The 26,658-nt window shown below is 45.7% G+C and overlaps 2 protein-coding genes across 8 annotated transcripts in view; both read right to left on the bottom strand.

Annotated features, from left to right (window-relative positions):
* Positions 1-26,658, bottom strand: part of NRG1 (neuregulin 1) — a 184,485-nt gene that overhangs the window by 82,840 nt on the left and 74,987 nt on the right. For 3 of the 7 annotated variants that reach the window (XM_072860035.1, XM_072860034.1, XM_072860036.1), the window contains exon 1: positions 21,905-22,532. The exons of the other annotated variants lie outside the window; for them this stretch is intronic. In XM_072860035.1, the coding sequence (XP_072716136.1) occupies positions 21,905-22,532 (628 nt within the window). Of the gene's footprint in view, positions 1-21,904; positions 22,533-26,658 lie in introns of those variants that run through there. 7 annotated transcript variants of the gene reach the window in all.
* Positions 22,984-23,145, bottom strand: LOC140651021 (uncharacterized). Its single transcript, XM_072860043.1, has one exon. The coding sequence runs from the start codon at positions 23,143-23,145 to the stop codon at positions 22,984-22,986; it is 162 nt and encodes a 53-aa protein (XP_072716144.1).

The following is a 26,658-nucleotide window of genomic DNA, read 5'->3' as shown; positions in this document are numbered from 1 at the left end:
TTCACAGTTCAAATTCAAGTGCAGCTCAGTGCACGGGAGAAGCTAGCCCTCCAGCAGGCCACCCCTTTTCATTTTCAAGGAAGGTTGTTCAGACAGACAACCTGCTCTATGCTTCTTCTGGTAGATGGATATTAATGAAATGAGCCTTGAGTCAATTGCCCTCTTTAACCTTTAAACTCTTGGGTTAAGAGCACTAACACGAGGCAAAAATAAAAGGAGTTTAGTTTTTAGAGTGTGCTTATAATGAAAGCGTGGCTCAGTTTTTAGCAAAAATTAGGTGTCTGCTTCGGGCAGCTGATAAAACCATTTGGTTGGCTCAGATCTACTTTACAGACTCAGCAGAGGGAGGGTTGTTATATTTCGTGAGTATGACCTTCTGTGCAACCCAGGACACGCAGCTCTTGAGATGGTAGAGGAATTAGTGAGGAAAGAAAAAGATCCTGACGCTGTGTTTGGCAAAACGTTCTGTGTTTGGATCATGGCGTGTGTGTGTGTATGTACATGTGCATATGAGCACGTGAAATTTTGTATGGGGATGAGGGGAAAGCAATATTCACAATTCATCAGCTTAGTGTCATTTGGAGGATGCTGGATGTTTATTGCTGGGGATAGAACAATCATTTCCTGTGGGAAAAGACTATTAGTGGAGTAATTCCAGAAAGTTTCAAAAATTACCCTACGTGTTTCTGAAACATTTTAGAGGTTTTTAGACATTTGTAACATCATCCAGATCTTTCATCAATAACATGTATGGGCCTGTTTACATTTTATTCAGCCAAACTGGAGACTTTGTAGAACAAGGACAGTTATTTAAAGAAAAAGTCATCCAGAAATCTGGCCTGCAGAGCTTGCCATAAAATAAAATGAATTAAATTATGTCTTATTGTAACTAAAACAACAAAAAAAGTTCTATTAAAATCCAGATTCCTGAAGATGCCAAGATTTGAAGCCTGTGTTCTCAATAAAAGGTTATGCAGTCTGTCTTGCCAATCCTAAGTGTTCAAAAATCATGAAATTGGCATGAAAATGAAAATATCTCTTAAAATGACACATTAGTTTTTAGCCTCTGGATTTTTGAACTTTAGCTGCCCAGATTTTCAAGCTTATTTTTGCAATCATCACAATTGGAAATTAATGAAAAAATAAAATTACAGAGGAAAGAAGTACAGATTTTCAAGCAGTATCAGGACTGAATGGGCTGATACTTTGTCAAGAAAGCTTTGAGTACTAAGAGCCTCCTGGTCATAGCCTAAGTGTTTGCCCCTGCAGAACAGCCGGCGTCTGTATCTGAATGGATTTTACAAGCCACTCCCCATTGCTTATCTTTTAAGTGCTGCATTGGTGGAATATATCACTTGGCTACAAACGACTTCTAAGATAATTGGTCTGACCTTCCATGTTTCTGAGGTGCTTTTTATTACAAAGCAGGTATCTCCAAAGAACAGCTATCTTAATGAATGTTTGCAGATCTTTAGTCAATAGTCATTAGTATTTTTTGACAACAGCTGACCAAATCAGGGCCACGATCCAACTGACAGTTCACACTGTCTACACTGGTTGAATTCACAAAAGCCGGAGCTTTTATTGCCAACCTAGGTAAATAATGGCTGAACAGATGCTGTGGGGAAAATGTGCTACTGCAGCAAGAGCCATGGCCCTTATCACCTCCCTTTTGCAGACAGGAAGGCAGTGGAAAGCAATGCTGGATTTCATTATTGACTTGCTTGCTATTCTCCCTGAACAGGGAGAAGTTTAATGGGAAGCAGTGGACCAAGGCTGCACCCACAGAATTTGTTTTTCAGGAGCAGTGCAACCTTTCTCTAACGCACGGGCAGATTTTGAGAGGGATTTAAATACCTAAGTAAGGTGGTTGACACCTAAGGACATTTGGCTAAAAGTGTCTAACTACCCCCTGGAGTAAAATGCATCCATTCGTCCTTCCCTGCCTCCATCTTGTACAGCTTTTATGGGGAAAAAGAGAGAGGAGAGAAAACATGTTTGTCATGTGTTGGCCACACAAGACACACGATTCCTTTTGCATAGGGTCATTTCTACAACTTCATCCGCTACCAGCGGGTCCCAGCAATTTGCCACAGAAGGAGCATCCATCAGCAAGAGGTGAGCATGTATCTTCCATGGCTTTTAATGTCAGCCTCAGTGCCGTTCCCTCAATGCCTTTCAGTGCTCTGTGTGCGTGTGTGTGTGTAGGAGGGTTGGGTGTGAATTTGTCTCAGGGGAGGGGATTTCACACCTGAGCATAGAGAGGTTAATTTGCTATAGTCCTCTGCAGGTGTAGCTGGGTCTGTGCAATATGTGAATTTGCATAATCAAAAAAGGAGATAGCCATAATCCTGACCATTTTCAAGTGGGTAATATGAAGCAGACTGAAGCCTGTGCCAAGAGGGATTTTGCTCCTCTCCACTCATGCAAAATCTTCCCTGATGTGTTCCTTATCCGGGGTGGGGCGGGGGCAGGTTTTGAGCTTGGAGATGCATCTGGTGGTGGGGAGGGAGGCAGGAGGAAGGAGGGACACAGTGGTCTTGGCGCGGAGCAGTTCTCACATTACACAGCATTAACTAAGGGCTGCCACACAAAACGAGCCAGCAGCTGCGCCTTTGTTTTTGTAAGGGTTTTGTGCACAATTAGAGCCCGAACCAGCAGGCGCTGCAGACTGAGCCAGGCTGTTGCGGCCGTGGGACAGCCTTCTGCTCTCTCTTCGCACGTACCCCTAAGGGGTAGTCACAAACTCAGCCCTTAGCTGGGCTGCGTCAGGGATGTCCAGCCTGCTTGGGCAGTGGTTTGCTGTTGGCCAGGCATCGCGGTCAGCGCATACTGCTTCTGCTGATGCTCAAACCTGCGGCTTTCTGCCCTGCACCTCCAAATCCCTCTACTGGCCTTTGGTCCAAAGCAGCGCCGAGTCTTTTCAGAGCTGCTACATGACCACTACTGCTCCTTATGCTTGCCCTTAAGAGTTTGCACTGAATTTCTTAATTTCCAGCACCACAATAAGATGTGCAAATACCTGTTTTACTCATTACTTGTTGTTTAGTGGTCTTCTGCCAGCTATAGAGGGGCAGGCAGTACCTGGACAGCACAGAAGCCTGCCTGTACGATCACTTTTGGAACAAATTTGAACCAGCAGAGTTGATTTCAGATCATGGTACTTGGCAGCGTCTGGATGAGGCATGTTTGTCCCAGTACTAGGTCCTCCCAAAGCTGGTTGTCTGTCAAATCACAGCCTCCCAACGTGCTATTCAAAGGCAGGGAGCTGTTTGAGTGTGTATGGGAGGTGACCAGCTTTGGCTGTGTAAGCAATAGCTTTGGCAAATCACTGCCACTCCAGCAGCAGAAGCTGGGAAAAGGTAGCATCAGCAGAGAAGATCTGACCCGGGAGCCTTAGATTCAGCCCCTTGTCCTGCTTTTGACTTGCAGCATGAGCTCAGTCACACTGCTTTCCCCTTCAGCCCTTTGTCTGCCTTGGCTCTGTGTGGTACAACACCTTAAAGGAAGGGCTCTGCCTCTTATCTCAATTTGTTGGCATAGCAGACCTCAAGACATACCTTATAATGCTAGTAATAATAAACACGCATTAGCAAGCTATTAACAGGATCTGAAATGTTATGCTGACCTACAACAGAAGCCCAAAGGAGCCACATCTAGGTGCATCATTTCCAGTTCTGGCCTTGCTGAGGTCTGTCTTTTTGCAGTCTTCAAAAAGAGTACAGCTAGGGTCAGAGCAGAGGGAACAGCTGCCTCACCCTGGCCAGTGCAATATTCAAGCCCCCCAGGGCTGAATCTCACCTTCAGCAGTGTCCTTAGCACTTTGGGAGAGCCTGCATTCACCAATCACAAGACTGGGAAGGAGATTATCCTACATCAGGATGCAGGTGCAATTTAACCCTCTTGTTTCCTGCTGATCCCTGCTGGTCATGAGCTACAGCAGAGGCTGCTACATCTATTCTAGCTCATCCAGCAGGCAGTGATGGGATCTGAGTATTATCTCTCTCCCAGTCGGCCAGGCAGAGCAGTATGACTTGGCACACATTGGAATAGCCTGGGAAACACACTGCAAATAGTTGGCCACATCCACGATGCCAAAAGGCTGAACATGAAGAGAAGCTGCCATGACAGCCCTCAGAAAACAGACCCTGTTGCCATGTTGCACAGGGCAGTGCATCCCTCAAAACAGCACTGTTGTGCTTGTGAAGTGGGCTAATTAGTTCTGCCCCCCATTCAGGTCAAGTTCAGCCCCCGTGGGAGCACATATACCATTTGCGGTATCTAAGTAACTCCGCCAATGTACGGCTTGGAAGAGTCCTGCCCCAGGCAACTACTGCACAATGCAATACCCTTTTGTGATAATCCAGGCCCTGATGGGATTTCAGCACTGTTCCCTGTTGCTGCATGCTCCTGAGCTTGCAAGAGCTCTGTTCGTGAGCGCCAGCGAGACCCTGCACTGCAGGAATGACAAAGCACGAGTTATGCCGACAAATGCATTTTATGAGAAGCAATTATGGAGCTAAGCAGATCTGTGTGAGAGGAACTGAGTAAAACATTACTAGGAAAGGGCTGCTGTAACTGCCGTTTTGAGAGAAACGGTATGGCTTTGGCCCCTGCCAAATTGTTTAATTTTCCCTAAAATTGGCAACACACTGGGAAGGGGAGTCTGAGCTGTACGAGAATCCTCATTTACTAGAGAGCTCTCTATCTGTCTCTGGAGATTTATGAAACCTTGTAGCTTGTTCTCCGTTAATGTCTTATACTCCTGAAGAGCCCTTTTCGGTTAGAATAAATGATGGCCTCCCCCGCCATGGCAAGAACAGATTGTCATGTAGTTCTCCAAAAGGAACTCACTGAATTGCACCACGGAAGATGAAACAGCATGGCGTTTCTTTTGAAGCAAAAGTAAAACTAGTTACGGTCCGTGACTATGGTCTTTCATTTAGCGGAAGAAAGAGAGATGAATAATAGATGGTCCCCTGGAAATACTGTTCCACCAGCTCTTAGTTGGAATCAGGCAATGCTAATACACTAAGAGCATTCAAGATTATTCTATTTAATCTCCATAACGATATAGTAATTTTAGCCTAGTGAGAAGCGATGGCCACTTCCCCTTTTCCCCCACAAAGACCTTGAATCTGTAAGTGAAAGGAGGTCTTAGCCATGTCCCAAGGCAATAGATAAAGAGCCTTTAGCTTCCCTGTCATTCGCTAGAAGTGTCAGATAACTAGGACATGATATAAGGCATGATATTAGGAAACAATATACCACTGAAATGTTTAAAGTTGCAAGGGACCTCTTAAAAAAAAAGTGCCTGGGAAATACAAAGTAGATGAGGGTAGTTGAGAGACAGTTAATCACGAGTATCAGTGACAGCAATAGGACAATAAACCTTGTTTACTACAGATGTTTTTGGTTTTGGGTTGTCAAATCTCTAAGGAAGGGTGAAAGGACAGGGCCATACCATATAAGGCCACCACCCACAACATCCTGAATCCATGTTTCTCAATTATCTTCCAGACATTAAGATTTAATACCTGTAAAAGTCCACACCTGCCCCAGAGATGATCCCAAGAAGGTAAATGAAAACAGGTGCTTGGATGTTCCAGAGTATTTGGTAAAAGCTTAGCAGTCAGGCCTAAAAATACAGCTTCATTAACCAGGCACTAACTCACACGTGTACTCTACTGTAGAAGCAGCTGTGAAAATATGGGCACGTTTCCTCCTTCCTAATTTTGACTCTTATGACAGATCAGCCCACTGCCATACCCACTAATTCATCTGAAATGTTAAAATAGCCTGCAGTGTGTTTCCTTTCTGCCCGATCTGAATGCAAAACAGACGTGTCGTGTGGCAGAGCATCACTTTGGCTGCTGGTATTTTGTGAGCCCAATGGTTCTTTATTGTTTCGTGTCTAAGAGGTGTTCAGCATTTTGCCTCATGTCTTGTGGACCGCAGCACTCCACAAAACATGCAACCTTGCTCAGTAACAGAAGATACTGAGAAGTCTCAGAGCTGCTGTTTCACTGCCTTACAGCTGACTACTCTTCTTGATTTACCTAAAAGTCCTTGGGGTGCGGGATGGACATAGGTTGTGACCTGAGAAGGTGCAAAGGCCAGGAAAACATGTAAAAAGTGTACAGAACTAGCAAATTGTGCTAGAGAATTTAACTATGTCGGCATGGTCAGACTCTGAAGAAGGATTAGGAGCTCCTCACAGCCTGCAGTCCTGAACAACAGTCAACCAAGTGTACAACGCTGTACTGGTACCCTAGCACCAGTCTTCACCTAAGGGGCTGCACGCCATTTGCTGTTCAAGCGTCACCAGGTTACTGTGTGAATCCACCATCGCCCACTCCCAGCAATGTCCACCCTGGAAGATGGGTTAACATCAAAGCGGTGCCATGAATGAGATGCTGTGCAGCACGTGGGGGCTGGGGACAAGGGAGCATGATGCAAGGCTCTGTGCAGCACTCCTTAGGGACAAGTCATGGACCAGCAGCACTCTCTCCCTGTTGGGTCAGCCCTCCAAACCATACGTTTCACTCCAACTCTGTGCAAATCTCCATTCTGGCTGTGAGTACCCCGTGCCAGCCATGGTGTTTATAAGTGGGAGACTACACTGATCATCCTGGAACACTCAGAAACTGAACGCTAAGGTTGGGCTCTTGGAGACAAGATAGATGGAAAAGACGCTTGTCCATTCATTTGCACATCCATCCCCCGAGAGCCAAGAACCAGTTTAACCTGGGTGATACGCTGGCTTCATATGGCTGGTAAGGCCAGTTCCCTCACTGCTCAGTGGACCACTGGAGAAGAGCATCACAGAGCAAGAGCAAAGCAGAACTTGATCTCCCAGCTCTAGAGCCACGCCAAAATCCCTTAACCTTTCCACCATCACTGATGCTGAGCCAGTGCAGCAGAGGGCCTGGACTGCCAGGCAGCAGAGGGTTGGTGCCTTTTGGATATTGTGCGTTGTTCGAGAAAAGAGGTAGGATCCCTCCCTCTTGCAGTGCACGAGGACCATGCAGAGGCTCTTGCCCTTGCAGTAGGCATCATGTGCTCTGCTCTACTTCCAGTAATTTCCCTGCAGTTTCAAACTAGACACTTTTCAGAAGACTTGTTTCATTTTAAAGTGGGATTTAAAGTGTTGTCATGGTGTCCTGCCCTCACCGTGAAACAGCAGAATAATTTGGGCCATGGCTGAAAACATGTTTGAGTCTTCTGTAGACAGCATCATGGCAGAGCTGAACTCAGAGGTAAAGAGGGTACAGCTCCCTGGGGTGTCCCAGCAACTGGTTACATGCTGAGTGTGGTACAGGAGATATCGCATGCAAACCTTCATTTGACCTCCCTCCTCAGATACAAGTCTGGCAGTGACCCAATCCCATGCATTTGTGCTCTGTACCAAGCCGTCTATCCGTAACAAACCCTGTATTAACATTGGCATTTTCCACTCTGAAGCAATGGCATTAACCTATTCAGGAGCTGATTTCATGCAGGACACTGGGAATAAAGCACATCTAATGTAATCAATCTTGCATTTCTAGCTGAGACAGTGCTTAGGTTGCTTTTTGCTAACAGCAGCAGCTATACAGAACCAGTATGTATAGTATCCCTGCTGCAGAGAAAAGCAAACTGGCAGGAGAAGAAAGGATTGTTCCTGGCATCATTTCCCCACCTACACAGCAGAAGTCAGAGCTGTTTCAAGCCAAGCAATTATCCTCAATTTATTACAGTAATGACAATTTCTTAGCAAAGCTAAAAAATCTTTCTGGACAGGGCTGACCAGCAAGGAGGGGGGTTTCTGCCAAAGAGATTGCACTCGGACCTACGAGTCCCCCACGGGTGTTCAGAGAGTGCTTACGTCCTTTCTTCTCCTACCTCAAGGGTCTGCCTTTTTGCCCGGTGAGCTGGAGCCGTCCCTGCACTGCGTACCCGTCGGATGCCTGCACCCTTCCCGAGCAGTACTGTGGGGACTGCCCTCCCTCCTGGCCACAGGGCTGGCACCCTGCCACCACCGCAGCGCTGCAGCGGCAGACACTTCACAGCTCCTCTTCCTCCCCACCACCGCGCTCCTCTGTCCAGCAGAGCACGGGCTCCTTCCTCCCCTGCCCAAGCAGGAGAGCCATGCGGTGACTGCCGCCCAGAGAGAAATCCCCTGGCCACGGACATAGGAGGTGATGGTGCAAAGGTCATTCCTGCAGCCTTGCTTTGTGCAAGTCAAGGCTACTAAATTTAATGGGGCTCTGTGAGCAGCTGAGGAACTGAGGTCTGGAGCCATGCTATACACGGGACAGTGAAAAAACAGCCACGGGAGCAGACAGTGTTCAAAACGACCAGCTGATTTTGCGTATTTATGCACAAAAATTCAAACTAGCAAGGATTTGGAAAGAAGCAATCAACCTCTATTAAAACCAAAACCAAATAAAACCCCCAAAACAGAAAACAGAAACAAACACAAACAAACAAACAAACAGGCCCTGCAGCTGGTTGAGGTTCAGCCAAAGGGTGAACAACAAGTCTTCGACATTCAAAGCTCTCAACTTTGGGAAATGTGATCCCTAGACTATGGCTAAATTGTCAATTGTCAAATGTCAATGAAGTGCAACGTTGCTATTTTTTTTTTTCTGAAGGAAGCCATTAGCTAACAGCCTATTACATTCAATGAAGCAATGACAGAAAAACAGCCTCACTTGAAATGTCAGGATCTGATTTTGTTTACATTTATTTCATCCATTTTTAGCGATAAATGCCAGAAAAGAATGTCGTTTAACAGTGAAGACGTATTGTCTTCCTCTGTATTTTAAGCAATATTTCTTATCACAAACTAAAAAAACCCAAACCTCTGAAACGGAAGGATTCTGGAATGATTTTTGCTTTGTTGTATCTTTACGCAACCATACTTACTACCCTTTATTTGTGACTTTTCTCCCCTTTCTTCCTCCATTTTCATTTGTACATGTTACCCTTTAAAGAGAGGACAGCTGCCTCTCAGGCTGTGGGGACGTGATTCTTGGTGCTGCCACAGGTTTCCTCTGTGATACCAGGCAAATCACAGAGGCCTCTGTAAGAAGAGCTGTTGGCATTCAGAGACCGTTAATTCACCCAAGCAAGGCAAAACATTTGTAAACTGTCACCTACAATGTTATTATTGACTCACGATCTGTAAAACGGGGCTGGCGAGGATATTTCCTTAGTTTTCTCCCAGGCTTGTAATGGATATGAGCACAGGCTGCTGTCAAAATGTGTTGGGGGAGTTAGTGGAAGATCACTCCGTTACAGTTCTCTTTGTCTCATGCCATGCAAACTGGGGTCCTAGCTGGCCCCGCAGCACGCTTTGCCAACACCAGCAGCGATATTGCAAACCTCACAGCACCAGCACTATGGCAATGCAGGCTAACAGTGCAAACAAAATCATCGTTACATCTGCAGCAACATCCTTCTCTACTTGCAGGTCTGGATATTCCCACATCCACCCCCCTGATGCTTTCAAAGGAGAAGATGAAGTGCTCCCCATAGCACACCTTTGTGTGGTCCAGCTCAGGAATATCTCCCCCATCTTGAAACCTGAACCTCCCCGGGATCTCAGTACTGTTCAGCACACGGCCCAAAGGGCTGGCATGCACTGCAGTGACATTTCAATCACAGTTGCCATTTCCTCTTCAGACTGAAGCCCATTAGCTGCTAAACTAGGCTACTTCCCAGCGCTCAGCTGAAGGAAGCACTTTGTTGGGAGTATAATCAATCTTACCACAAAACTCTGGCTGGTACTCTCTCAGGTGATTAAACAGTCACATGGGAGAAAAATGACACAATTCAAGGGTTGCTCTTAACCAAGCTAGGACATGAAAAATGAAAAGTGTCACTATATTACTTTGACTCCCTTACATCACCACCCCCAAAAAGGAGCCATGAAGTGCAGCCCCTCCGTGATGGACTTATGCATAACTCAAAACACGAGCTGCCTTCAGGAGCAGATCTCTGGGTCCAAGTCTGCTGATAATGCCAAGCAGCACCAGCTTGAAGGCTTCTCAAGCAATGAAAAGGGCAGATCACTAACAGTGTGAGAAAATGAAGCACAGGAAAGAGTGAGGTTGAGATCACACATCGGAAGTCACAAATTGACAACTTTAAAAGCTCTGTTAGCAAGTGAACATCCCCAGAAGCTCTCGTAGTATTACAGATATCTCTAGATTTGTGGTCCTTGTGCTACACAGTCTTCTTATGCTTTATGAATATTCACCGTATGGGTTCCCCACAAGAATGGAACATAATGCTCTTTAAATTAGCAGAATTTAAAGCAGAATTAGTGTTAGATTTCAAATGGTCATTCTAAGGTTTCTTCTATTTTTACATGCAAGCCCAGAGAGGCCAAGCTGCAACTGGAAAGGTAGGGAGCATGTTCAATCCTGAACTCATCACAAAAGTGAGTGAGGTAAAAAAAAGGTAAAAGAGGTAAAAAAAAGGCCAGTGTAGCTGAACTGCCCATTAGTTGTCAGGGAAAAGTAGAGTCAGCGTGTTGGTAAAAAGTTGTTTCAAGTAATTATTGTAAAGATGAAGAAATCTACATTCACCCAAAGTCACCAGAGGGTGGGACTTGAATTTGCTAAAGCTTCTCTCTTGATGAGATTGGGATATATATTGGTCACCTTGGGGTAGCAAGTTGCCATGGTGCAATTGGTGACATTACTGGCTGGGACACGCATTCTTCCTGAGCGGTTGGTGGAGGTCAGTTAACCCCCAAAGTAAAAATTCCAGCAGTTGAACAGGCTTATTCTTAAAAAAGCTGTCGTTAATTTCTAGCTTGAATAATCTATTTTCAGCTCACTCTCACATGAGGCAGTGTTTCCTTGCCAGATCTGAACACCCCAAATTTTCTTTTATATGACCTGTCATTACACAAAAGTCATAGTCAAGTCATTTGTCCAATCTTTCTCTATTGACTGACATTTTAAAGTCCTCCTCTGCAGGGGCAGTATTTACATGACTTGAACAACATTTGCAAGCTGTGTTTTTTAAAAAGTTTGTCAATGTTTCCCCTAAGTCATCACTTTGGATTAATTATCAGGAATATTTTGTAATTATGCCATCACTGTTTGTAAAAGAGTAACATATGAAAATTAATATATGAATGAAATGTAAGTTAACATCAGACAGTAGCGCTTATACCCATTTGTTAAAATCAATGTGTATTAGCATCCTGAAAGTATCAATAACAGCCCTGAGAAGACATTTCAGATAATCTGCAAAAGCAAAAACAGAGCATAACCACATATTACTCTGCAACTTGGGGAACCTGCTAGATATCTGTTAGGGCCAAGTCAATTTAGATACTGAATTCTTCCCTGAATGCTGGCATACTGACATGCCATGCTCGCTGGATCTAGTCCTGTTCAGAAAGCATCAGAATATTTTTCTGTTTTCTTTGTCTTCAGCCCCCTCCCCTGCCAGCTTTTGCCCAGCTGAGTGGCTTGAGGGAAGTGATACTTCCTCTGATCCACAGCTACTAAATCTGATTCCTGGGCTTGTAGCAGTTATCTGAATACACTTAACAGAACATGTCTTTTTAATACTTCCTCCAAATGTGGAGAAGGAAAAACTGCACACACTAAACAGTCAATTAGCAACAATTAGGAAAATTACAGGGTTGCTTGAAAAGCTACTTATCTGAGAGATCTCCATTAATCTCTACAGCACGGTGAATTCAAATGCTAGGAGCTAGCAAGCAACAGAGAGGTTGCGAGCCATGTTCTTGAACCTTCACATATTAAAAAAACAGTGTATTTGTTGGCGTTACTGGCCAGTTACCATTTCATAAAGCAAAAGGAGAATTCTGAGGTATCTTTCTGTTAAATGACTTTGAAGAAAAGACTCTGTGTGCTAATGCATTTATTGGCTTTTTGATCCTGAAACACAGCCTTCCTTTGCGCACAAACAGAATACATACACAGCCGTATGTCACAAAAATTACACAGCTGAAGGAGCTTGCAAAAATTGTTACTGATAACCTTCAAAATCTATTAATGCTATCACTAAATCAAAGTCTCCAAAAAGTAGGGGGGCTGACTAACCTCCATGAGGCAATGGTTGGAGTGTACTGAGGGCTTTTGAACAAAGTGATGGGAGGTAATTCAATGACAGAGAGCCACTTTGCAGCGTTCACTGCACAGGCAGAGCAGAGTGGCTCCAGCCCTCAGGGAGGCTGGGGGAAGCAGGGTGCGAAGGGCACTTCCTTGGATCTCAGCGTCAGTGAGGAGCCTGTACTTAGCATGGCTGGATGGCAAGACGATCTGCCCTGCAGAGGTTCCCTTAGAAATGCAGTATGGCCAAAGAATGAATGATTGCATTCATAGTCCAGCCCCTCAGCAAGGGGAAAAGCTGCTTTGGGATGTCCTGCAAGTCCCAGGCAGACTGCAGGTACCTGTAGCATTGAGCAGCAGATTATTCCTGCTTTCTTCCAGTCAAGAAACGATCAGACCTCCCCTGCTGTCCTGTGCTTGGCATATATCACCACTTCTTCCCAGTTTCCTGGCACTTTCCTGGCTACTTAATGATGTTCCTCTCTTGCAAGTATGAGCTCAAGCCTCTCCAACACCCTGTATCAACACAGCAGGAAGCATTTTGTCATCCCTCTTATCCTGTGCTCTTTAATTCCTAAAAACCTAACAACTCACTCACTTGTTTGTTCCCTGACCAGCTCAGACTAGACCCAGAAATGATCATTCTTCCATTCTCCTACAGTTGTCTCTCTCACTGGCAGCTCTCACTCAGAAAAGCTATATTGAAAATACAGAAATGTGTTGAAAATCCCAGCTATCTTGAAATTATTAGCCATTGTGACTTTCTTGATATGATCATGCTCCTTAATTCCCATGTCCTGTGATGATAAAAGACGCTTGGGCATCATGCAGCCCTATCAGGCTGAGTCCATGCAGCAGACCCACTGTAGGACAGAAATGCAAGAGAATCCATCACATAAGCAAAGTGTCTTTAATTTGGGTAGACAGGAGTGATGCACAAACACCAAAATCCTTCCCTCCCACAAATCTATGCTCTGGGGCTGTTTCCGCTTTTGGAAGGAAGAACCAAATGTTGGAGGTGCTGAGACAATAAACTGAATGAAGGGCAAACTAATGCAGTGGTCCTTGGGCCAACAATGGGAGAAGTGTCAGCAGGGCACAGAGGGAGGAATCTTTGAAAGTGTGAACAGAAGTCAAGTGAATAGGGGAGCCTGCACAGTTAAAACCATTGAGCTGACCTCCTGTTCACCCAAGAAGCCTTGCTGAGGGCTTCCTTCAGAGCAGGACAGAACCAGCTGGGGAATGAGAGAGCTGAAACTCCTCCTAAAATGTGCACAGCATTGCCAAGAATGGGCGATATTTGTCTTTTCTTTACTTGACTGGCTCTTAAGATTGTTGTTCTACCCCAGTAAGCAGCAGTATGCGACTTTGGGCGTCAAGAAGCAGGACAGTGAGGGCCCTTGCAAGTGTGAGATATGGGTCTTCTGCTGTGACTGGACATTATTACTGATTTACTGCTTAAAATATTAAACAGACACTGGTGCTACTTCATGCATCTTTGGTACTTCTGGACAGTGACCAAGACACTGAACAAATTTTGTTGTCCTTCGTTGGGATTTTGGACTAGCCCATGTATAAGTATCATATCAAAATTATAGCTCTATTTATCTGAAAACTAAGAAAGCATGAAGGGGGATGCAATAATTCAAGGACTGAAAACAATTCCCTCCATGGGGAGAATTATAGAGCTTAGCCTGCCAGTCCTGTCAAAAAGGCTTATCCAAAGCTGAGCTGATTACAGTGTATATGCACCTTTGTGAGGGGAAAATACATGGCACGGAAGAGCTTTTTAATCTAGGAGAGAAAGGTCGAATGGCCATGAACGAATGGCCAGAATACAAACATATTTTCAAAGTCAAAGTAGGCAGTTCTGTTTAAAAGCGAAGCTAGAATAAGGGAAAAGGCAGACACTGTCTCACTCTCAACCTTCACACCACAACCGGTGGGGGTCTGGAAGAAACCTTAGTCAGGAAGATAATTGGTCATGTAGGTCATGGACCAGAGCATTCCAACGCTCTGCTAGGTCTTACAGGGCTACAGACCTGAGAACCTTTATGCCAGTGAAAATTCAGGCCATTTCGTTCAAGCTGAAAAAATAAATTAATTATCCAGATTATTTTAGCATAGTGAAAAGCATAAGTTTCTCTTCTCGAGACCCAGTTCCAGCAGCTTTACACTGGCTTCCAGTTAGCACCTTAGAAGAGTCAAGTCATCTTTTATGAGCTCAGTCTTTTCTTTTTTTGCATAAGAGAAAGGCTTTTGAACGAGCTTGATACTCTTTTTTTCTCCTTTGATCTGTCTAATCACATGAATTAATTGACTGTTAAAAATGGTAAAATTCAAATCTCTTTCAGGAATTCCATAGAAATACTGAACTATGTCACGAATCATGCTTAAGATCATAGCTTCATATACTCCCCCCAGTGTCATGTGACTACCAACCCAGTATTGATTTTCTTTCATCTCAAAAACTGAAGCGATATTCATTGCCAAAATAAAAAGCTGTCTGAGTTATGAGAATGCACTGCCAGCAAGTTCTAGGATGAAGCATAGATATAAAAAAGAAAAAGTGGGGGAGGGGGTAGTGAAAGCATATGTGAGAAATCTGAATATACTCTGTGAGAAGATATATATTAAAATAAGGCTTTCATAATAAAACAATACAGGAGCAAAGGTAATAGATGGATGCCACAATACCACTGATCTTGTCCAGAGCTGGATGGACCTTGCCTCTGGTTTAGCTTAGAGCAGCCCTGAGTGGTGGCCAGCCACGTCCCACTGGATTTGTTCCTGCCCATTTTTTCCCCAGCTAAAACCTTTCCTTTTGTCTCAGTGACTAAGACCATACTGGGGATGGGGGGGCAGGGATGAGAGACAGGATGAGACAGGACAGGCTGTAAATAAGCAGACATTACATTGCCCAAAAATAATGCATAGGTATTTCTCCCGTGCTGCTTTCAAGAGCTCTCTAATTGCCAAACAACGGTCATGCTCAGGCTCTTGAGTTTAATGTGTACCTCCTACTGAGTCTGGTATTTCATATAACATTTTAACACGAAAGATCAAGATGTGATTCACAGTGCTCACTCTCCAGGAAACTGGGCTCTCTGCAGTATAAATAGTAAAGGTAGACAGTGAGCCTACTATAAAGCAATCCACAAAAAGGCAGTGCCTGCTCCTCTCCATGATCTCCCTGGGGAACAAGAGGGCAGAGGCCCTTAGCAGGAGATACTCTAAAACCACCTACCCGTCTCCAAAGTTACGCACCGTGACTCAGTCCTTCCTTGATTTCATATGGCCTGAACATGACCCAAAGCACAAAGACTCCTGTCTTTGCTTAACTTAGTACCTTGTAGCAAAAAAAGACATCTTTGGGTCCAAACAGATCTGGATTCCTCAAAGAAAACAATTATCTCCCCTCAGTCAGAGAAAACCTAACACTGTTCCATCCTAGGTGAAGCAGGCTTTTTCCTTTCAGAAGCCTTTCATCACCTGCTGTGGCATCTTCTAGGGCTGTCTGCCCTTTCGTGACAGAGCCAGAGCAGTTTCTGCCCAGGTACTGTCTGCAGTAGATTGGCATCGCATGTGCTCTCCCTGAACCAGCTGCCTCATTGTATTGCTATTGATTCCGAGTTGGATTTCTGCAGCAAATCTATTGCATTTCCATTAGCAAGACTGCAAATGATGAAAATGCTCATTTATATCATTCCAGCTCTGCATCACAATTAACCTGCTACTTAGGCTCCAGCAAGCCAAATTCTGCCTTGTCATCTGATGCTGAGAAAGTTCCCCAAGGTTCCTCTGCACCCGAAAGTTAGGCACTGCAAATCTGAGGTGGGCTGCTGTGTGCATTTATTTGCAGTGCATGAACAGGAAATTGAAAGTACAATAGGTACTGAAGGATGATAATTTCAGTACCCTGCAGTGGAAATCCAAACCCTGGGTTCTGTTATAACATCAATTTTTAATTAGTTTTGCTTAGAAACTTATGACACAGTACAGTCCCAGATGTCATTTTTAATAAAGAAACAATGGCCATATACTCCATAGACCTATTGTATTTTCTATATTCACATATGTATATGTATATGTATATGTATATGTATATGTATATGTATATAAATGAGGAGGGAGACCATGCAGAAGTTCCATGTAGCATGAATACTTAACTTATTCTCAGTGAAGTTTACAAAGTAAAATGAAGCTTTTAAAAAGAAATACAAGTGCAGACTACTATTTTGCACTGAGAAATTCAGACTGTTACTAGAAGAAAATACATCAGGAAATACTGCTTTTTCTCCATCACATTCTGGGCACGATGCATGGTGCACGAAAGAAAAACCACACCCATGAGGTAGTTTTGAAAGCCATGAATTTGGGGTGCTTGTCCAAGAGAAAGAAACGTAGGACTGATTGGTTCAGTCCCCCGCATGTTAAATAGAAGAACTGTTTCTATGCAAGCAACGAATGTTGAAAAGGGGGATGGTAGAGATACAAAAAGAAACAAAACAATAAATTTGTCTGAACAAACTGTGTGCTTGTTGAGGGCATTTTTAAAGACAGTGTGACTAACTGGGCTGGGGAGAGGAAGTCTCAGTTATCACTTCAGAAGGCTTAATGGACCTGAACTCCCTAAAAACTGCAGCGTCTTGTGCATCTCACCCCATCAGTCCCAATCCCACTTTACTCTGAGCGTTCCTGCCACAAGTATATACATCCGAAAGCCACCACCTTTGGGAAAGCAGAGAAAGAAGTGTTTCAGGGAAATACAGACTGGCTGGCTCAGTACAGTGGCACTTCCTTTATTGCTGCTTGTTAATGGAGGCCCAGTTGCGTCTCCAGGGCTTACTGAGATCAGCATCTCTTTATTACGCTCTTGAGTCAGGCTCAGAACTTGTCTGGTATCTTAACCGTGATTAATTAGAACTTCCCTGTGACAAGACATTGTTAATTCACAGGACACATCACAGAAAAGTCACGGCTTTCAGAACGAGTCTTCACATTGCGTAGCAGACATTTAACTTAGACACTGAATTGCAAGGTTAGCCTCCCTATACCCGCATTGGAGAAAGAGAATTACTCCTGCTAGACTCACGCTGGGAATTGCCTGGGGGAGGTCTCTCCCTTTATGCTGAATAGGAAGCTGAAGGCCACCTAGCTTCCTAATGTAGGCACTTAAGTCAGGTGTCTGAAGCTAATCAACATCAATACTGTATCAGAAATGGAGCAACATCTGCTTTAAGGTGCTCTCCTCCTGCACCTTCAAGCTTTGGGGGAAAAGCAATCTCCCTTGTGGCGCTAACCTGCATAATAACAGTGAGCGTAGAAAAGGCTGGTATATAGCCCGTGCTGTATCATCTGCTCTCCCCTCCTGTGAGTACAGTCCCCTGCGGCTCTCCGAGACATCCCTGACCTTGACACTTTCAGAGGCTGCCAGGCATGGACTCAACCCTATGGCATTGTGATGGGGATTTGAACTGCAGAGCATGGGTCAGAATCAGACTGTTCCAAGGAAAAGAACAAACACTGTGTGAAGCTGCTATGAACAAACCCTCACTGTCCATAAATCGAAGCCTTCAGCTGGGCTGCAGCACTTATAACTGGAGGGAAAGGCTCCCTCCAGCCTGCCACAGAGGTAAAATACAGACTTTCACAAATCACTGTGTATAGGAGAAAGGACATCAAACACAGAGCTGAGAAAGAACAAGCGGAGGTGAAAGAGGCAGAGAGAAATTGCAAGGAATATTTACAGTATGATACCAAAACAAGCGACAGGCTAGTTTTTTTTCCATTTTTCCCACCCTTAGCTCTAAAAAGACACAAGAAATTCAGCCATTGTGCCTGGATAACTTCAGAGGGGAGCTGAGACCATTTCCTAGGTAAACATCCACTACCAGTCCTCAGAAGCACTCTTTTAACACTTTTTTCACTGAGGATGAGAAAGCAGCAGCCTTTGCTGATGCCGGCCCAGCACACCTGAAGTGGCAGCAGAAATCAGAAACAAAAGAAGGGAGCAGCCCCAGTCAGGGGTGGCTGACAGCAGTGCACAGCCCTTCCTACGCTTTGGCACGTTTTCCAGGCGAGGGCCAGCACCAGTGAGGCAGGAGCTGCCCCCGAGGGGCAGGCGCACGTCCGGTGCTGCACCCACCCACCCCGCGCTCCATGTTACGGCCAGCAGAACTCGGCGGGCACAGAGGTAGAGAGATGCAGACGTGGCTGCTGGTCACCTGCTGGCCACCAGCATGGTGCGAGCCGTGCAGCTGGCCTGTCAGCTCACGGCACCTGAGGTGGCCAAGGAAGCCAAAAGCGGAAAGGACACAGGGGCAGCGTGGCTGTGCTGCCGGGGAGGTGCATCCCCTGGACTCTGCTCTCTGCCGGGCCTTTTGCTCTGCTCACAGGGAAACCCACTACAACAAAGTCCTTGTGCTGTGGTCTGTCTCCTGTGCTGCCTCTTGTGTGCCGCGTGGCACCTCACCAAGGCAGGAGAGTTGTGGTCCCAAAGCCAAGGGCTCGGGCACCCCTGCTTCAGGGCAGAGCCAGAACGCAGGAGCGCTGCATCCTTTGGCAGAGCTGTCACCCCAGAAAGGCAAGCCCACACAGACCTTGGCAGGTGTTTTTGGGGGAAATCTGCTTCAATGGAAAGAGAAGGCAGTGGGAAGACCTGTAAAGAGGGGAGTGGTTGGTTTCCAGATGTATAGGCGCAGTTATTACAGAAGCAGTTTTGACAGTACTACAGAGCCCTGTCTATTACTGGCCTGGGTAAAGGGTGGAATTGTAGTTAAAGGTGATGGTGTAGGAAGAAGTAAAACTTAGATCCTGAACTGTGTTAGCACTTTTACAATCTGCATGTCTTCTCAGAGGGAGGGATATTGTAGGTCAGTGCGTAATATTATACCCGCTTGTAATGAAATCTTCTCTAGTGTAATTATGCTAAGATTGACACGCTCCCTAAATATGGGAATGCTTTAAAACATTCACCTTTCCTTCCTGTTTCAGCAAGGGAGAAATGATATTATAATATAAAACGTAAACCAAACAGAAAGGAAGATATTATTTCTGTATTGATAAAGGGCAAAGTATAATAACAGGAGTGAGACTAGTCTTGAATCTAATGCACCAGACACAATTACTAGGATTGTCTCTCTTCTGCTTTCTCTCCCAGGCTCCAGGAGAAAGAAGAATCAATTAGCTCTCTGCAGATTATGACCTTGAAGGATACAGCTTTAAGGGGAATATGCTGAGTAAGACAGAAAAGAGAGGAGAAGAAGAGAAAAGGATTTGGAAACTCATGGAAGGGATTGGTTCAGAAACAATACATTACCCACAGAATATGAGACATGTCAGTTCTTTTTTATTTCTGCAGTGGAAAAAAAAATTATCAGCACAAAAGGGGCTTTCTGGGAACAAGTTACCTCACTCTGCCTGAAATGGAAAAAAGGACACTGAGAGGCAAAAGAAGGGACAATCCAATTTGCAGATGCTACTTTCCAAGCCATCTCTCTGAGAATTTTATAGTTGTCAAAGGCATTCATAAAAAAAAAGTTATCACTGATGCAATCTGTCAACCTCTCCAACAAATCTTGCTCTACATAAAACACCATGATGTGTTTGAAATGCAGCTGTTTCAAAAACCCCAAGACAGTGCTTTTAGAGCTGTCCAAAAAGTTCTGTTCATGCCTCTTTGAATTCTTAGGCAGATCTTCTGCAGTGTACTTTTCCAGCAGTATTTTCCTATTTTTCTCTGCGGGGAATTGCAGCCCCTTGCCATAGTCAGAATTATGTGCCACAGTTAGAATAAATACTGTCTACACAACCTTCTCCCCAAACTTGATCTGCTGCCAGTTCTCCCTCTCCTTTCAGTCTGTATCTATCTGGAAGTCTATGGTGCCTTAAAACATGTTTATCTTAAAATTAAGGCAACACTAAAAAACCCAACTCAACCCAATCACCTAATTTCTGGATGACCATTTATTTCCCAGATGTGAGCAATCTGAATGCAGATAATGGCTTTTTGTCAGTGATTGCTCCAAAGAATCTCTCCCCCCCCACCTTCATTTACTTCAGAGATGAAGTTAGCATGTTATTGATAAAGGCCTGCCTCACGTGGAAATTCAAGAGGATGAGGGTTGTCCTGGCATAACTAGCTTTCGGTTGCTTCTCCCTCTCGCACGAAAGAGGCCATTTTGACTGGATGGTGGTCCCTGGTCACTTTATGGAGTAAAAAATACTGTCACATCTTTAATGTGATTTAGAATATTTGCACTATAAAAAAAAATTTTCTGTATCAGAGATAAAAAAAATCACTTAGTATGGTTCTATGTAACTGCAAAGGTGGTTAAGTATCCCAATAATTCAAGTAATGTCTTACCTAACTCAGACAAAGCCCCCTGTCATTTAACTGCACAGCAATATTTCCCTATTAGACTGTTTGCATCAGACAAATTCTTTTAATCCAAAGGCTGGTTGCCACCCATTATCTAAGCAAAAGACAGCAGGGCTTCTACAAGAATACTTAACATTTTCTTTCAGTGATTCTGGAATTGCTGTTCAAGACTGACTCTCAGCTGAAGGGACCTCCACTGAAATCACTGTAGTTATGCTGATTTTCACCGGCAAGGTGGTTGGCCCAAAATGTTATATCTAATCCAATTGCTACATACTGAGTCCAGTCCTGGTGGGGCCAACCTCAGTAGTGAACTTCTGGTGACTTCAGGGCTCCAGGGTGAGGTCCAGTACGTACCACCTACAAGGTGGCCATCCTGCGACATTACAGGGAAGGCACGAGGGAGAATAAACGATATGGGGTCCTGCAAGGCAATTTGCAAGGAATACAGCTGCTCATTCTGATGACTGCAGCTTCCCAAAGGAAACCTCAGCCCCGTGCTCTCGGCACAATGGCACGCTGCCTTCTCTTTTACTAAGTTGCACAATTTTACACAGCTCAGGAATTGCTGGCTTGATCTGTTCCGTATTTGATGGGTTAAAATGATGAATGTCAAAGAAATTACACTTCAGCAATGCGGTATTTTGATGCTTTATGATCGCTACTGAGAAAATAATCCAGGTAGCCTGGATATTTTTTGCTTTAAGGATGAGCAAAGACGAATTTGGAAACTGACTCCTCCTGCATCAGCAAGAATGCTTTCCTGAAATGCCCCACAAAAGTCAATGAGGCAATGTCTGAGAAGCAGGTTGAACAAGAATCAGCTCCTAGAGGAAGGGAAAGACGCGGAGCAATGTGTGCTATGCTCTTAAGAGAAAGGGAAAGATCATAAGCTAATTGCTAAATTAATAATTCCCAGTCTCTAACTGCTTCAAATACGCTGTCGCTCTTTCCCACTGTTCTCTCTGAGTGTTTTGGGAGGATGACAGGGATGTTTGCCAGCAACAGACTTCAGGAAGGAGGTAGCAGAAGTGCTCTGCAGGCAAGGCAAAGAAAATGAATACACATGGAAGATCCAGCACAGGACGCAAATCAAATTTGTAAGAAAAATACGCTGATAGACCATGTGGAATAGCTATCAGATAAACACTTGAAGTAAATCATATACTTCCCTATAAGTGGATGCAGAGAAAAGGGTGGTACTGGTGCTTTACAAAGGTCCCAAATGAAGCCCTCTTCATTGCCATGCACATCTCAGAACTAAGTTCAAAGGCCCTAGGTGCTCTCCTCAGAAGGTAACCCATGCTATACCCGTCTTAGCACATTTAAGCTTTGCATGCCAATCACATGTCCTCCTTGAGGACCAATGCAGAACAGTTAAATGCCTTTTTTTTTTTTTGTGGAAGGAAAAACAAAGAAACACATAGCTTCTACTTACAAAGTTTTGGAGCAGTTTGGAGATTGGTTTCTGTTGCTTGCGCCTGAGACGCTGTGGTAGGCTCCAGGGCAGGTGGTGACAGCGAAGGTGCGGCAGAGGACAACAACCCAACATCTAGGATGCGGTTATACAGAGAAGGCTGGAGGAACGGTTTGGAGGGCACGAGCGAGCTGTCACTTTGCACTGTCACTTCAGCCTTGCTCTTGGGGCTAGGTACGGGGAAGGGTGAGGCATACACCTCCGAAGGCACCCAGTCAGACAGAGCTGTAGGATCCACAGCGCTCTTTGGGTCTTGTCCTATCCTCCCAGGGTCAAGGTGGGTGGGAGAGTCATACTCAAAAATCTTGTCCACAAAGACCCACTTGAGGCCAGCAATGCAGAGGCAAAGGCTGAGCAGGCAAGCCAGGATAGGGGCGATGCAGATCTTTTCAGAGTTGAGGCAGCCCTTCAGTCGCTCTGCCTCCAGGCACACGCAGCAGGTCGCGGCAAGGCCTGCTATCCCCTGGACCCTCCTGTCCTCTCTTTGGGTCCCCGGCATGTTCTCCTCAGCCGGGAGCCCGTTGAGGGACGCATCAGGGCTCAGCTGAGCTGAGGGGCTGGGGAAAGTGTCGGCAGCTACTTCAGACATGTTTAAGCATCAGCTCTCATACAGCTCACCTCCAAAAGGTCTTAACTCTATCACAGTCCATTACTGTGAGACACAGACAAAAAGAGATGGTAGTAATAGTCACAGCGCTCTGCAAAAATCACAGAGTGGGAGTCAACAAAAGGTCCGAGCTCAGCAACATCATCCAAACTGGGAGAGGAGTAACGCACAGGGAAAATGAGACCCCCCTGTCCCCCCCTGCCCCCAAGCCCTCTGTCACTCTCTCTGCCTCTCTGAAGCAAGAGTAGCTTTGCAATTACTGAGCTCCTGTTTGCTGGCCACTTTTATAATTCCTTAAACGCCTCTCAAGCAATTCCAGCTCTGCTGCGGGAGGGAAGAAACATCCCCCCAAAAACAAGCACAACAAAACAAAACAGGGGGAAGGAGGGTGACGAGAGAAAGAAAACCACGAACACCGAACAAATTGACCGGATTAAGTGAACCAATAGCCCAGAGCGAAAGGCAAGACTCTCACCTTGAGCATCTGAGGCTGGTATCTGCTTAGACGAGGAAAACAATTGTCATGCGGTAGAAGGAGCAAAAGCAAAATCTGTAACAACAGCAGCAGCGGCAGAAGTGACAGTAGCAGCAGCATCCTGTCGTGTTACAGCGGCGGCTGAAAGAGGCTGAATCATTACAGAGCAGCAGGTGCTCGCTGTCTGAGCATCACTGCAAACAATATCATTACACAGAGGTTTGAAAGGAAGAGCGATGCCAAGACGGTGGTAACTCCCTTTCTCTCCCCTCCCTCTTTGTCCTTCTTGAGCGCTCATTCACTTTCCTCCTTCCCCCCCGCCCCGCTCCCCCAGCCCCCTCGCAGCCTGTTTCCCTGATGTACAGACTCGCTCCTTCCTCCCCTACCCCACCCCCCGCCCTCTGCAGGGCTGGTCTGAGGGAAATCAGTACACCCAGCAACGCAGGACTGTCAGTGACTTCCTATTTTATCCAATTAGGAGGAATAAAGGCCATCAAATCAAAGGGAGGGAGCGGGCAGGAGTTGCGCGCCCGCCCGCTCCGCCCGCTGCCTCCCTCCAGCCGGAGCGCGGCCAGCGGCGGCGGCCATCGGTGACACGGCCCTCGGGCGAGGACCGGGTGTCGGTGGGAGCTCGTTGGGCTGGACTGGGCTAGCACAGCCTGATACCCGATCTCTCCCAGGGGGAAGACCGCTTTCCAGCAGCAGTTTCTCCCTGCCTGACACCTAGAGACAGCTTTTCTTTCCAAGCCCCTGAATAAGTTTCGTTCACTAGGAATAGTGCTGGGATGCATCTTCGGTCAAGCAGAGGGGAAAAAAAACCCCAAACCATTCACATCTATACAAATTTGCATTTAAGTCATTACAAAGAGGTTTGCATAATTTTTTTAATATTCCATTTGCCAACCTCCTTTCCAAAGCCCTCCAAAACCAAAAAAGCAAAGACTTCACGCTAAAGCCAGCTCGTGAACATACTTTTCAAGAGCTGGCATGCTGCTAGCATATATCCCCACTCTCCCTTAGACTAAAAAAAAGTAAAAAAGAAAGAAAAAAAAAATCAAAGGATTTTATTATTAACAAGGCTTCCACTTTGTTCTTAAATCTGCCTGTCATTCCTCACCTCTACCAATACCTAGCACTAACTCCCATTTCCACCAGTGCAGTGTAATGCAGGGGTAAATCAACAGTCCAGTTAACATAATGAAAGTAAGATTACAATCAGCTCTATTCCCAGTCTCTTTTGTCTCCCACAGAAAAGTACACCTGTGTAACAATACAGACGTATGTATAAAAGGAGAGGGGCTTTTAACACAATTTCCAGTTCCTTGGACTTTGTGAGAACACTTGCATTGAAGATTTGGCAGCATGAATCCCCCTTTCTCCTTAGTATAAATGGCTGCAGGATGCATAAGGAAACAAAGAAGCAAGTGCTACGAATTGCCCTGAACTCATTTTTGCTGGTACCTTAGTCAGGCATCCGAAAGGTAATTTCCTTTGTGGTTACATATTTTGGTAGTGACAAAAAAGACATCTGTCTCTACCCATCTCCTCTCTCTGTCTCCAACTCTCCCCCCCACCCCCCCGCCCCCGACTTCCACAGGAACATTAGTAACATTCACATAAAAAAGGTTTATCAAAATCTCAATGAATCCCGTAGTGTTTTCACAGACTCATGTCAAGGACTAATTGATGGATGTCTGATCACAAAGCTTCCTGTGAGGCTGTAGTAGCCAACTGAAGTAATCATGATGCTACTACATTCAAGTGCCTGGAGAATTTACCTTAAAGCACAGCCAGTGATAACACTCTCTGGAATAATGTAAAAAGATAAATCATCATACAATCTAGTCTACATTACCACTGAAGTGTCTGGTCCTCAGGTTAATGATGTGATCAGTAACCTCACACAGAATGAACAGCTTGCATTGCATATTTACATACATGGCTCCTCTTATTACAAAGCACATGTGCTCCTTAGCTGGTAATACTCTGCATGACTGCAGCCTCTTTCAAGTATCTGTAAACCTATTTCAAACAGCAGGAACAACACAGCCACTGTAGAAAGGGTAACATCACAGCAGCATTGCCGTGAGAGCCGTGGTGGTCTTGTGGGTACACGTAAACAAGGTTTCTAGGGAAAGGATGTATCTTTTATTGGATTAACTGATAAATCTGGGAAAACCAGACATACTTTCGCACACACGAGTTGCTCCTCAGGTGTGAAGCTGAAGCATCACTCTTCAAAGCAGAGTGCAAGCTGAGAACCAGCTGGGAATATTATCTTCATTGCACAGATGAAATACTGCAGCATCTGAGTGCTTGGCACAAATTTTTAAAAATGACTTGCCTTCTTTATCCATGTCTAATTTTTCAACCTTCCTATTTCCAGTAAGACAATTTTCCCTGCTGATGCTGCTCTGAGCTTGTGTTTAATCCACTGCCCTGTCCACATCTTCCCTGCACTGGCCTTCCAGGCAAACTACCTGTGTTCAATCTTGCCCTGTAATCCTTTCTGCTCTGCAGCCTATCCACATTTAACTGCTCTCCTTTAAATTGTGTTTCTGCTTTGCTCACATCTTTCTGGTGCTGAGGTGAACAGAAATGCATGTGAAGACCTTGCACCTTCCTTACAAGGGTTGCCATGAAGTTAAACTAATCATCCACAATGCTACATAGCTGGACGGAGAGACGGATTATTATTACCGGTTCAAGACCATGGGCTGCCACATCTGTGTGCACAGTGCCCTGTGAAACCTCAGAGCCTCTTGTCGCAGGAGCACGCTGGGGACACTTGCAGGGGCTCCCCTGCATGTGGGTGCCTTGCCCCCCTCCTCACCCTGCTGCTGGAGGAGCCCTGAGCTCGCAGGAACCAGGGAAGGGCTCTGCCAAAGGGATCTCGCCTGCCTTCCCGAGCCCTCCTGGCTAAACAGAGCCAGGATAGCTTCTGCTGCCTCCCTTGATTTTTCTCGCTCTCCTCCACCGGCCAGAGCCCAGCCTGCCTGCACCATCTCCTCCCGGCACGCAGCCACCTCCAGCCCCTCCCGCCGCCTCCACGGCCGCAGCATCTCCGTGGGGCCTGGCTCCCTTCCAGGCTGCAGTACCCTCCTCTGCTGCAGGTCCCTTCCCCCGCGGCACCTCCAGACCTGGCGCACAGGCTGCCTGCTTCAGCATCGTGCAGCCAGCTCTGCTCAGACCTCCTCTTCCTCACGTCCCCCTCCCCAGGGAAGCCCGCAGAGCCGCTTCACCCTCCCAGCCCCGCGGGAGCTGCTGGATGCTGGGGCTTGCGGCGAGAACAGCAGGGTGGCACCCTGCCTTCGGAGGTGCCTGGCAGCTCCTGTTATTCCTCAGCCAACAAGGGAGAAAGGCAATGCTGAATCATCAGCCAGGCTGCTTCCCTGGCCCCGCTCCACACATGGCCAAAGCCAGGGCCAGGACACAGCCTGCCCAGGATGCTGCAACCCGATACTGAACGGGGCTGGCTCTCTTGGGAACTTTTGGACAAAAATGCAACCCCACACTCTTTACCACATCTGGGTTGGTAAGGGAGCACATTGCCTTTCATGCCAGCTCTCGTGGCTGTGGTAAAGGCTGATGGTCTCTCACCTTGGGTCTGAAGATACGACTATAAATTGAAGG

Source organism: Ciconia boyciana, chromosome 4 (assembly GCF_034638445.1).
Source record: "Ciconia boyciana chromosome 4, ASM3463844v1, whole genome shotgun sequence".
Lineage (NCBI taxonomy): Eukaryota > Metazoa > Chordata > Aves > Ciconiiformes > Ciconiidae > Ciconia > Ciconia boyciana.
The sequence above is the reverse complement of the archived record's forward strand: the minus strand, read 5'-3'. Positions and strand labels throughout refer to the sequence as shown.